General features: G+C 38.8%; 1 protein-coding gene across 2 annotated transcripts in view; it reads right to left on the bottom strand.

The window, feature by feature from the left end:
• Sox30 (SRY-box transcription factor 30) overlaps positions 1-13,693 on the bottom strand; it is a 33,113-nt gene that overhangs the window by 3,185 nt on the left and 16,235 nt on the right. Inside the window, exon 5 of one of the 2 annotated variants that reach the window (XM_085694874.2) lies at positions 8,883-9,785. The exons of the other annotated variant lie outside the window; for it this stretch is intronic. Within the exon in view, the coding sequence (XP_085551000.2) occupies positions 9,608-9,785 (178 nt within the window). The 3' untranslated portion in view covers positions 8,883-9,607. Of the gene's footprint in view, positions 1-8,882; positions 9,786-13,693 lie in introns of those variants that run through there. 2 annotated transcript variants of the gene reach the window in all.

Here is a 13,693-nt window from a genome sequence, read left to right on the forward strand (position 1 = left end):
AATGATAGGAATAACAAGATTGACAAACTTCTAGTTAGATGGGGGGGTGGAGAGAAAGAAAGAGATCTCAAATAAAACCAAAGATGAAGAAGATAATGCAACAGACAGAACAGAAACACAAAGGGTTGTTAGAATTCATTATGACAAATCACATGGTAAAATAACTAGAGGGCCTAGAAGAAATGGGTGAGCCTTTTCTTCTACACAGCCCACCCAAACTGAGTCAAGAGTAGACAGAAGAAGGCATGGCAGTTTGTAACTCCAGGACACAGAGGAAAGCGACAGGAAGATTCAGGTTTACAGTCAGCTGGATTCTGCACTAAGTTCAAAGGCAGCTTGGGCAGCGCAGGGAAACAAACATCGAAAAATAAAAAGGAGGGGAAGAGGAAATAAAGGATGCAGGAAGGGAGAGGAGGGGGAAATCGAAGCTGAACAGACTAGCACTGAGCAGTGAGACTGCAGCCTCAAATGTCGTGTTTAAAAGACCTTCCAGGGCCTAAGGAATTGACTAGTGAATCATACTATTCATTTAAAGAACTAATTCCAATTATCTGAAAACTATTCAAAACACTGAAATGGAAGGAACTCTGCCAAACACTTTTGTGTGTCCAGCTTTTCCCATTACCCTGATATGAAAGCAAAGAAAACTATAGGTTCATATTCTGGGTAAACATAGCTGCAAAAATTCTCAATATATTTATTGGTATATGAAAAAGATCACACTTTATGATAAAGTGAGATTCAAGGATGGGTCAACATACACAAATTAATAAGCATATAACACATCACCAGAATTGAGGATTATAGTATATTATCATCTCCATAGAGAGAGAGAGTATGCAGTAAGATACATTTTCTCACGGCAAAAAACTCTTATCAGGTCATATATAGAATAAAATCCTCAACTACTAAAGACTAAGTGTACAACCCACAGCCAATATGACACTGATGAAGGAAACTACAAATGTCTCTTCTAAAACTGCAAACCACAAAGGCATCTGTTCTCACCACTCTTATTTAATACAGCACTGGGAAGCCTTAGCGTGAGTACAAAGAAAGAGAAACCAGAATATCTAAACTGGAAAAAAAGAAGATAAATTATCCATATTTGCATATGACATGACTTTATATAGAGAAAAATCCAAATTTCCCATCAAAAAAAATTGTTCGAGTAGATACATAAATCTAGCAAAGCTGTAGATTATGAATTAAACATCAAAAATCAGGCTTTCTTTGTGCATCCATGGACGCCGACGCCCTTGAACGCAGTAGACAGCCATGGCTGACACCAAACTTGCACTCTCCTACCTCATCTTGATGTGCTCTGGGACTTCAAATATCGGCCATAAATGAAACTGCTGGAAAGAAAACGAAGAGTTCAACCCATTCACACAAGCCACAAAAATAAAATATTTAGAGTAAGTTTAACCATGAAGTGAGAAATGTATACAGGGAAAACTGATATATTGATGAAAGAACGTGTTAAAGGCCAACCTAAGAGACATAAGGCCATATTCTCAACCCAAACAAGCCAACAAAATCCATCTGTGTATTACACAGCTACTGTAATGCAAACATCAGAGAGACAAGTGCAACAGAACCAAAAATCCAGAAGTTAATTCATGTCAATGCTGCAACTGATTGGGTAAAAAGTTTTTTGTTTGTTTGTTTGTTTTGGCTGTCCTGGAAGTCGCTCTGTAGACCAGGCTGGCCTTAAACTCTCAAAGATTTGCCTGTCTCTGCCTCCTGAGTGCTGGAATTAAAGGTGTGTGCCACCATACCCAGTCAGGTAAAATTCTCCACACATAAAGTGATTAGTATTTAAAGAGATAGAAATGTTTTATTATCCTATATTATACGCTGTGTAGATGCAGTAAGTTCCATAACGATGTACAAATGTTTCATCTCTAATACAAAGGAATACTGTTGCCAGTGTTGCACTCAAAGCTCCTGATTCCCTCCACCTAGAGAAGGACCTACAACTGGTATTTTTCAAGTAGTCCTAGTGCGACCAGCCTGCAGCCAGGAGCTGACCGTGCACTGCTACAGCAGGAAGGGTGGAGTCACAACCATGGCAACACCACATGAATCCCTTGGGCACTCTTCATGTCACTAGAGAGAAAACCAGCTTTATCATTCTTTCATATAACACACCACTACCTACGAAGTACCACTGGAGGAAAAATAGAAACAAAGAACTTGGACCTAATTAAATTTTAACATCTGTCACTTTATAGAAAAAAAATAAGTGATAGAGAACATGTCAATACCCCAGGATGCAAGAAGCCACATTCAGAATGTGGATAAGCTTTTGTTTCTTAACTAATACACAGTACTGAAGAGGGTGGAGAGCCACTGGCAAAAGCTTAGGAAACAAGCCAATGTGTATATTGGCTGGCTCTCGATTTACACACACCTACTGTGAAAAGGTTTGAGACAACAAAGGAAAAGCAAAGACAGATGAATTATTGGTTACTAGGGCACATGAACTTTTCAGCTATAAGAGGGTAGGTGGTCATTTCATAAGTCTGCAACGTTTAGAACCAGAAGTGTTCTGATTCCAGGATGTTGTTGTTCATATTTACTCTAGGGGGAGGGGCAGCTGTACCACTGTGCACTGAGGAGTTAGTTCTCTCTTTCCATGTAGGTCTGGGTATAGAAGTCAGGTCATCAAGCTTGGCAGAAGAGCCTTTAAACACACTGAGCAACTCCCCAGCTCTGAGCCTTGTTTTGCTTTAGAGTTTTGAAGGATTTGCATAAGCTTGCTACATAAATACTTCTATTCTCCACAGTTGAAATCAGAGGTGTCCTGAGATCTTTTTGAACACCAACAGTAAAAAAAAAAAACACCACCACCAAAAAACCTGACCTTATTTAGATTTTGAAAGAAGAGAATGAGACTGTACTGTACATGAAATATGAAATCTGCAATTTTCTTTACAATACATCCTCGCTTCCAAAGTAAGGGGAAAGTGGAGGAAAGGAGCAGTAAGATGTCAGCTTCTGGAGCTGGGGGCTAGCATTTGAGGCACATTGTGCTACACTGCACAATGTATTCGACATCTTCTGTAACAAAACTGTAACACACAAAAAATTCTCCATGGTGAAAGAGGTAAGTCATTCCCTCTCCTCACAGTCTCTAAGTTGGACCTCTGACTCACTGTGCTGGTCACAGTGACTCCCCAAGTGGGAGTTGCCCTAGCTGAGCTGAGATTATGAGAACACTCTTTTCTGAGAATGCTCAGGAGCTGGGGAGGAGCAGGTGCAAGAGGACAACACAGAAACCTGCACATTCCTTTCCCATTCATTAACACACAAGTTTCACGTCCATTAACAAGTTTCGTATGTCTTCTGCTCCAAAATAAAGTGCATATTGAGTCATGAAAACAAAGTCACAAATGGTTCAGGGGAGCAAGTCAACCACCCTTTCCACCTAGTTTTAAGCCCAATCAGTGGGTTGAAGAGTGTCCCCTCAATTTTCACATCCACCTGGGACCTTAAAATATGACTGCTTGGAGACAGGGTCTTAACAGATATGACTGCACCGAGGTGATATTTTATTGGATTGAGCATAGCATGATCCCAATGATTTGTGTCCTTATAAAAAACAAAATATACAGGTATGAAAATTTTCAAAGGATTAATATTTTATAAAAAAAAATGAGAAAGAGTGCTGGGCAGTGGTGGCACACGCTTTGATTCCATTATTATCTCGGAGGAAGAGACAGGTGGAGCTCTGTTAGAGGCCAGCCTGGTCTACAGAGCTAGTTTCAGGCTACAGAGAGAAATCCTGTCTCAAAAAGACAAAAAGGGAGAAGAAGGAAAGAAGGGAGGGAGGGAGGGAGGGAAAAAAGAAGGGAGGGAAGGAGAGAAGAAGGGAGGGAGGGGAAGAAAGAGGAAGAAAGGAAAGGAAAGGAAAGGAAAGGAAGGAAGGAAGGAAGGAAGGAAGGAAGGAAGGAAGGAAGGAAGGAAGGAAGGAAGGAAGAGGGGGGCACTGGGGAGATGGTTCAGTGAGTAAAGCACTTACCAAATAAGCCAATCCAAGCCCCTGGAACCCACACAAAGACCAGTGTAGCAGCACAAAGGAACCTAAAACAAACTGAAGGTGGAGAGAGGAGAATCTCTGAAAGCTCATGGGCTGGTTGGCCCAGCTGAAGCAGGGGCAAGCAACAAAAGAGACCTTGTCTCAAATAAGTAGAAGACAAGATCTAAAACTTGAGGTTGTTCCCCTCACCTCCACATGTGCACACACTTCACACACACACACACACACACACACACACACACACCATTGTAAAACAATACAACGAGAAGACACACAAAGATATGTACAGGCATGCAGAAAGAACACGGTGACAGCAAAGGATGGTGCTAGCAATAAGCCAAGGGCAGTTGAGGGTTGGCAGGAAGCTTGAAAGAAAGGTTCTTTCCTGGAATCTTCTGAAGGGAGCACAGGCCTGACAAGAGCTTAATTTCAGATACCTAGACTCCAGAACTATGAAACTAGTTATCACTGTTGATTTAAAGTACCACGTTTCTCACGTATTGTTCTAACAGCGCCAGCAAACAAACCTCTATCTAGAAGCTTATTTTAGCTTCCAGCCTCAACAACTACAAGACTAATTTCCACTGTTTAAGTCACGAAGTTTGCTATCATTTGTTCCAATGGAAATGGTGAGCTATCTGCTTACTACTCAAATGTTAGCTTTCTAGCAGCCCCACGATTAGCTATCTATAGTCTAACTGATCATCTACATTGTCTATAAATTCCTTCCTTTAGACTCCTAACAACTCTACTGACTACTTACACCTGTCTGTGCAGAAGTCCTCCCGAAGGACAAATTCCTAGCTTGCATATATTCTTTACTCCACCTAGGAGAGAAGTCAGCACTTACTGTGTATTTAATATTCTAAGGAATTGGAAGTTTTCAGAAAAGCCTGTATCATTCTTTTCCACCAGTAATAAATGTGGATCCTAATTCTCCAATATTCTTATTTTGAAACATATAACCAGGGGATTTGGAGTGCTTTTGGTGGACTTTCCTGTAATGATGACTGAATCTTGCCATGTGCTTACTGAGTGAGCACAAACTCATCTTGTTTGAAGAACATCTAGTTGGATTTGTGCCTTCTTAGAAACTGAGCTGCCTTTCATTGCATTAAGAGTGTTCTTTGTATATCCTGATATGGGCTATGCACACATGATCTGCATACCCCCTCACATTCTGTGGATTCCTGTCTCTTTTTTTTTTGATACCTCTAGATGCAAAAACCATTTTAATTATGGTGAAGTCTAGTCTATTTTGTTGTTGGTTGTTTCTAATGTAGTACATAAGCATTACCAAACCCAAGTCATACATATTTATCTTTACAAGAAACCCTACAGTTTCTCCTAAGAAAATGAAGTGAGAACTATCAATGCAATTTCATTGTGGGTATGTGAATAACCAGTTGTTACTGAACCATTTTTTAACAGACTCTTCTTTTGCCCCATTAAAGGGTCTTGGCAACGTCCCTGTTGGAAATGAAGTGACTAGAGATTTCCTTTTTGTGACTGAATTCTACCCTATTCCTCCCATTGTCTTTCTGCATGTCGGTGCCACACTGTTTTCTAAGTTTCTTAAAAAACAAACGTTTTCCTTTTCACAGAAACTTTAGACTCTTAACCAAACTAAGCATTAGTGTAGAGGTCCTATATAATTCTCTCTTCCAATATGCACAAGATCACAACAACACACCCCACAATGGAGTGGTAAAAGGGGTTAAAACCATTGGCCTAACAGATGCATCGTTACTATTCTGACCAGTCTCTTACCCAGCAATAATTTCGCCGCTCAGCACGTTCATCCCTCCTTTTCCTGCCACTGTCTGGAAACTTCAGATTATGAGTTTGGAAACAAAATCCCTGTATCAGTAGTTCCGTTAAGATTAGGTTAGTGGAGAAAGACCTAATCTCGAGACTGGTATCCTGGTAAGATGAGAACATGCACACATATACACACAAAAGGGGAAATCAGCCACTTTTCATCTTTTTCAGGAGGTTATATATTGGAAGCACGGGTTCTGTTATTTTCAGAAGGGCCTCTCACTCAGTAATATACACTCATGGTTCTCTATGTCTCATGGTTTACTACTTCCTTTCTGGCTGGATATAACAGTTCATCCACTCATCTACTGAAGGAGTTCTTGTTTCCTTCAAAGGCAACTAATGAATAGTCTCCATAAACATCTTTACGCAAATTTTTATATCGACAAAAATTCATTTGGGTAAATACCAGGCAACATGATTATTGTTTAGTTTTGTAAGAATTTGATAACCTGTCTTCCAACTGGCTGTGAATTATCTTCTAATTCTTTTTAAATCACACTGAATTAATTTATTGGTGTGTATAATATATGTGTGTACCTTATATAATTCTGTGTACATGTGTGTGTGTTTGGGCATGTGCATGTCACTGCACACCTGCAGAGGTCAGAGGCACACTGAATTAATCTATTTATTGGTGTGTATGATACATGTGTGTGCCTTATATAATTCTGTGTACATGTGTGTGAGTTTGGGCATGTGCATGTCACTGCACACATTCAGAGATCAGAGGACAAGCAGTCTCCAACATGTTTGACAGAGGGTCTCTTGTTCACGGTTGCACACCAGGCCAGCTGGCCCATGTGCTTCCAGGGATTATGTATGCTGGTATTACAGATGTGCGCTACTATGTCTGGCTTTCCATAGCACTCGGCCCACTGAATTTTGTATAATCATCTAATACCTTGAAACTATGTAGTTTATGAGCTACAGTGTACATTTTGTGATTGTTTATAATTGTTTTATTTTACACTTCTGAGTTTTTTTGCCTTTATGTGTTTGTGTACACACCACATATAGGCAGGTGTCTATGGATTCTACAACTGGAGTTACAGATGGCTGTGAGCACTCCCGCGCATGCTGGGAACTAAATCAGGGTCCTCTGGAAGACTAGTTAAGTGCTCTTAACCACTAAGTAAAAACCCTCCTTTTTAATTTACTGTGCATGCATGTGTATGTGTGTGAGCACATGCATACATTGTCAAACATGTGGAGGTCAAAAGACAGTCTTTGGAAGTCAGTTGTGACGTTCACCATGTGGATCCCAGGAATCAAACTTAAGTCCTCAGGCTTTCTGGCAAGTGTTTTTTATCCACTGAGCCATTCTCACTGGTCCCTTGAACTAAGGCATTTAATTTTTCCAGTAAGATACTGGGTTTTAAGAAAGGCTTTTCTAATTCAGTAGATATTATCTTGTGACTTTATTGCTAGTCAATTTTTAGACTGTGAGTCACACATTCATTTCTAGGGTAAGTCCGACGTGGTCCTGGTTTGCAGTCCTTTTACTATTGCTGCAGGATTTAGTTTGCTAGCGTAATTCTGCACATATATTCATATAAGGTATGCGATTTTGATGATTCACTCTGGCTTTGGTAACAGGGTGATGCTAGTACTACAAGTATTCCTTTCTTATTTTTTTGGAAGAGTTTAAGAAAGAATTGACGTGCATTCCTCTTTCAAAAATTCATAGCATTTACCAATGATGTCACCCAGCCCCAGATTTTTCTCTTTGCTGGGAGGTTTTACATTGTTAAGTCATCTCTTAAGTTTTTTTTTAATTTTTTTATGTCTTCTTGTGATTGTCAATTTGACAGTACCTAGAATCACCAGAGGGAGATGGGTCTTTGGGCATGGTTGTGTGTGATCATCTTGATTACATTCATCAAGGTGGGAAGACTTGGAGACTGTGGGTGGCACCATTCCCTAGACAGAACATTGGATTGCAATTCTATCCAGGAAGAAATGGGACTGAACAGCAGCATACATTTGTTGCTCTGCTTCCTAACTGTGGGTAAATGTGATCAGCTGTTTCAAACTTCGGCTGCTTTTTTTGCTTGACATGGCGAACTGCATCCTTGTGCTGTGACAAGAATGAGCCCATTCTTCCTTACATTGCTGTTCCAAGGATATTTTATCACGTAACATGAAAAGAGGCTAAGCCATTTGTTGAACTTGTTTCAGCACATACAGCATTTGTCTTAGCTGTTTTTACCTGAGAAGAAAGGAAGGAAGAAGGGTTTATTTTCACTTTTAGTTTGAAGGGATACAGGATACCACAGCAGGTAAGGCATGGCCACAAGAGTGTGAGATGCCTGTAGTGAGGAAGACAGATGGTAGCAACAGTCTCGTTTACAAATCTTACACACCTTAGCAGCTTTGTGCTTTTCTAGTTTTGCTTTTCTACTATAAGTCATATGTGTTTTAATCTTTCTTTTTTTCTGTATTGATTTTTGTTTGCTCTTTTTCTAATTTCTTAAAGCATAAAGTCAAGTTGTTAACTTGATTTTGTGGAGCACGCACTGACCTGAAACTCCCTATGCAAATGAGGATGATCTTGAACCTGTGATCCTCCTGCTTCAACCTCCTAAGGGCCAGCATCGCAGGCATGTGTCACCATGCCTGGTTTATGTAGTGTTGTGGATTGAAGCTAGGGCCTTGTGCACACCAGGCAAGCACTGTACTAATTGAGCTATAACCCCAGCCCTGAGGATCTTTCTTTTTAAATACAGGCATTACAGCTACGAACTAAAATCTGAACACTACTTTCAATAGCACGCCCCGCAAGCTTTGGGACATTGTGTCTTCATTTTCACTGATCCTTATGTCTTCAATACTTAGGTGCTTAATTTCCAACTTTTTTATCACCACTTTATAATCACATTACAGTGTAGTTAGAGAAGAAATTTTATTATGCCAATCTTTTAAAACTTACTGAGGTTTTATTGTAATCTGAAACATGATCTTACCTAGATCATGTACAGTACTTGAGAAGAGTATATGTTCTCCTGTTAAATGGAGTTTGTGGATGTGTATTTATTAGTTCTATTATTAGGTTTACAGTGTCTTTTAGTTTATCTCTTTATTGATACCATTACTGATTTTGTTCTCTATTATTATAGCTACCTAGCCTTCAGGAGGGCGATTGTTGGAACAGATTGTTGGACAGGTCCTGTACTTTTAAAGTTTTCAGTGCTATGGTTATTTCCTACAAGTATAAAATTCCAGTATTTACAAGTATAAATACTGGAAGTAAGAAAACTCAATGATTTAAATGGAAAAGTAGAAACAATACTAACAAAATCCAACAAGCAGAAGAAAGAATATTAAGGATGAAAGGCAGGTAGAGAAAATGGCACAAATATCTGTAAAGACAAATAATAAATGAGTATGACCACAAAGTCGTGAGAATCAAGAGACCAACCAAACCCAAGATCAAAGGTGTAAAAACTAAACAAAGATGTAAAAACAAGTATGTACAAACTAAAACAGAATCTATTCAATGAAATTACAGCAGAAAATCCCCCAAATCTAGAGGAATGGACACAATGACTACAAGAAACACTCAGAATCTTAAACACATATGAGCAAAAAATGAACCTCTCTATGACACATGACAGACAGTCAAGACAGCAAAAATACAAAGAAAGTTTTAAGGGAAAACTGCCAACTCACCTACAAAAGCAAACACATCAGCACAGTATCAGTAACACTAAGAACTAGGTAAGCATGTAATGGTATACTTCAACCCCTGAAAATCAATGCAATCAAGACTGCTATATCCAAGGGCTGAAGAGATGGCTCATCGGTCAGGATCACTAGACACTCTTCCAGAGGACTAGGGTTCAGTTCCCAGCGCGAACATGTCAGTCCACAATGCTCTGTAATTCCAGTCCCAGGACGTGATGCCCTCTTGTGGCTTCTGTGAACAATGCACACATGAGGAAAATAGACAAGCACAAGTCAAACATCTATACACACAAAAATAATAAACTATTTTCTTCTTAAAAAGATATTATACTCAGCAAAACTTTGGTGTGAGAATATGCTATACAAAGAAATTAGGGCATTTAAGAACCATCACACTAGCTCCGCAGGAGATACTTACAGGAATAGTATACTCAGAAGAAAGATAACACAATCGTGAAAACAAAGGAAAGAGTAATTTTTATGAAGACTAGATGAACAAATGAGAGCTAAAAGGGAATACATCACCCAACACAGTAAACCAGCAACATTTTAATATTACTACAGGTGAAAAGGACACAACAAACAATAATCCAAGGAATACTTTGGATCTATTACAGGAATTAGTAAATATTTCTCAATAACACTTTGGATATAGTCTTACTTCACAAATAAGAGATACAGAATAGAGATGAAAAACCAAGATCTATCGATGGTTACTAAGAAACACATCTTGCTGTAAAGATATCCATAGAATAAGAGTCAAAGGATGGAAGTTAATATATCAAGCAAAACTAATCCAAAAACAACCAAATTAAAAACCACATGGAGAGTCCATCTTACTCCAATTATAATGGAGTACCACCAATAAACCCTGGTAAGGATATGGGGAAAGAAGAATGGTAGGAAAGGTGACCCTTATACACTGCTGGTAAAAATGTAAAATTAGGTTAGTCACTATATAAAGCAGTATGCAAATTCCTGAAAAAAAAAGCATACCACATGACCCAGTTACACTTCTCCATGGTACATACTCTAAGGAATCTAACTCAGTATAACACAGATACTTCCATATCCATGTTTGCTATGGGGAATCAATTTATATGCTAATTAACAAAGAAATGAAAATAAAATGTGAGGTGTGTATGTGTATGTGAAAGAGAGACTGACAGAGAGACAGAGAGAGAGACAGATGTGGGACAATGGTCTGTATTCTGTCAATTATATTTTAAATAAATGCTGATTGGCAAGTAACCAGGCAAGAAGTATAGGCGGGACAACCAGACAGGAAGTAGAGGTGAGTCAATGAGAACAGGAGAATTCTGGGAGGAGGAAAGTTTGGTCTGCTGTCCTGATCTGACCACAAAGCAAGCAAGATGTAACTGCCTCACCAAAAAAGGTACCAAGCCACGTGGCTAACATAGACAAGAATAATGGGCTAATATAAGTTATAAGAGTTAATAAAAAGCCTGAGCTAATGGGCCAATCACTTTATAGTTAATGTAGACCTCTGTGTGATTTCTTTGGGACTTAATGACTGCAGGAACCAGGCAGAACAGAAAACTCAGTGAAGAGAGTGAGTAATGGAGATTTATTCAACTATAAGGAATGAAATTATGTCATTCACAAGGAAACAGATGAAACTAGGGGTAATACTAAGTAAAAGGCAAACACTACATATTCTCTCTCATATTAAGAATCTGGTTTTTCAGATGGAAGGTGGCAGTGCACACCTTTAATCCAAGCTCTCAGAAGGCAGAGGCACGCTTATCTCTGTGAGTTCAAGGCCAGCCTGGTCTACAAGAGCTAGTTCCAGGACAGAGTCCAAAGCTACAGAGAAACCCTCTTGGGGAAAAAAAATCTGGTTTGTAAAATGAATGTCCACACAAGACATGAAAGTACCAGAGGGATAAAATGAGGAAGAAGAAGGGATGGAGGAACAAGAGAGTAATGAAGGAAAGAAAAACAAATACGTCATGTTTTCTTTTACATATGGTATCTAAATTTATATACATACATATACTTATATATGTATATATATGTGTGTGTGTGTGTGTGTGTGTGTGTGACATGAACTGTGAGAAAGGAAGAAAAAGAGCTAGCACTACAGAAATTTGAGAGAAGGTAATGTGGGATGAATATAAACAATATACACATGAAACCCATTATTTTGTATGTTAATAAAATCATAGTAAAATGATGTTTCTATATACCTTTTATCTTCCCCTTTTATGACTATCAGTAGAAAAATTACATTTGTATATTTTAAAAACTCAACAATATATAGTATTACTTCATCTAGTTTTATAACTACTAAATAAACCAAGAAGAAAAAGGACATTAAGTAACTATTTATAAAGTGTATATTAACCCTATTATTTATCATGTCTGAGTCTTTCCACTAACTCCTATAGGTTCAAATTATCATCTGGCTTCATTTTCTTTCTCTGAAATACCTTCACTTTTACTAGCCATTGTGTGTTGCTTCTGTTAATGTGTAATATGTCTAAATACTGCAGTCCGAGAAAAAACAATTATTCCATAGTTTCTTTTGAAATCGGTTAAAAGCTGTAAAATATGTGTGTGTATAGTATATACACATATATTATACTATTTTTATAATTATGTAATTACATTTACTGGTACTGTGTTTTATTTGGATTCGTGTTACCACAGAATTCATTTAGTTTCAACAGAACATCCTTAAAGCCAGGAGCAGTGGTGCACTATTAATCCTCGCACTTGGGAGGAAGAGAAAGGCAGATCTCTGAGTTCAAGACCAGCCTGAGTTCCAGGACAGCCAGAACTACATAGTGAGACCTTGCCTTTAAAAAAGGCAAAAAGCAAATCACAAAAACAAACAACAAAAGGACACCCTTTAAGATGTTTCAGTCCCTAGTGCTTTTGTAAAAGATATGTATATAAATATATACTTGCATAGACAGTCACTCATATGTCTTACAATAAGTTTGATAACAGGTTTTGATTATCTGAAAGCATACTTTCTCTTCATTGAAAATGAGTATTTATCAACTAAAAGATTCTTGGCAAGCAGTTTTATTCCTTCTTTGACTATAATTGTTTCCAGTGGGAACTTAGTTGTGAATTGTCTAGAGATCTTTTGTATATGATGATCCAACTTTGTATGGTGCAGAGGGCTGTGGGGGTATACAGCATGTAACAGCTAGTGGTCAGCAAGCCAACCTACCGGATGAGTGATTCCTAATGGGAAACCCCACTAGGCAAAGTCCATGGGGCTACTGGCTATGGAAACGGCTAGTTTCTGTCTATTTTTCTAATGTGCCACTTCATTTCTTCCCTAAGAACTGCATTCCTTCCCTAATAACAGCTTTGTGTGTTTTCCCACTGCTGCTGTGTTTGTCTCATGTAAATATTCCATTTTGGGGCACATAATATAGCTGTGGATGGTCAAGAAGATGATTTCTGCTTAGTCTGTACAATTCTTATGAGGAGACATAATACTAGGATATTTTTCATAACTCACACTGACATAAAAGAATTCTCAAGACAAAGACAGCCTGTTACACAGCTAATTTTAGACTCCAGAACAAACTCAAAGCAGGCTGATTGCCCCTGGAGAAACTATGTGACTTACCTTGTGTTACGAGAATGGGCTGGGCCCTGAAAATGTAACATGTAATTGGCAGTGAGAGGAGCAGTGGCAGTGTGGAGAGAGGTGGCTGTGTAGAGCTATGTAAGAGCTATGCAGAGAGCATGTGTGTGTGCTGGCTGAGGAATATAGCTGAATGGGCAGAGAGAAGGCTTGGGAGATAAAGTGAGAGAGTTAATGAGTGAGTGAGTGAGTAAAGAGTAAGTGAATGATGTAGGAATGTGTGGGAGTGAGAAGGGGCTACGTAGAGGACCTGTGCCTAGGAACCATGTACAGTGTGTACAGTGCTGTATGGTGAGAGCTATGTAAATGAGTCATATAGCTGGGGTTGTGTGGAGGCAAGAAAGATGAAGCTGTATATATGTAAAGAGATGCAGAAGAGAAATGTACGTAAAGGATGTGTAGTCATGGGAAAATAGATGTAACTCTTGTGTAGAGATGTATGGCCATGTAGGAGAGAGGAGTGTGTATGCATAGAGAGATATGTAGCTGTATGTAAAGGATGAAGCTGT

This window comes from Myodes glareolus, chromosome 9 (genome assembly GCF_982192425.1).
Source record: "Myodes glareolus chromosome 9, mMyoGla1.1, whole genome shotgun sequence".
Classification (NCBI taxonomy): Eukaryota; Metazoa; Chordata; class Mammalia; order Rodentia; family Cricetidae; genus Myodes; species Myodes glareolus.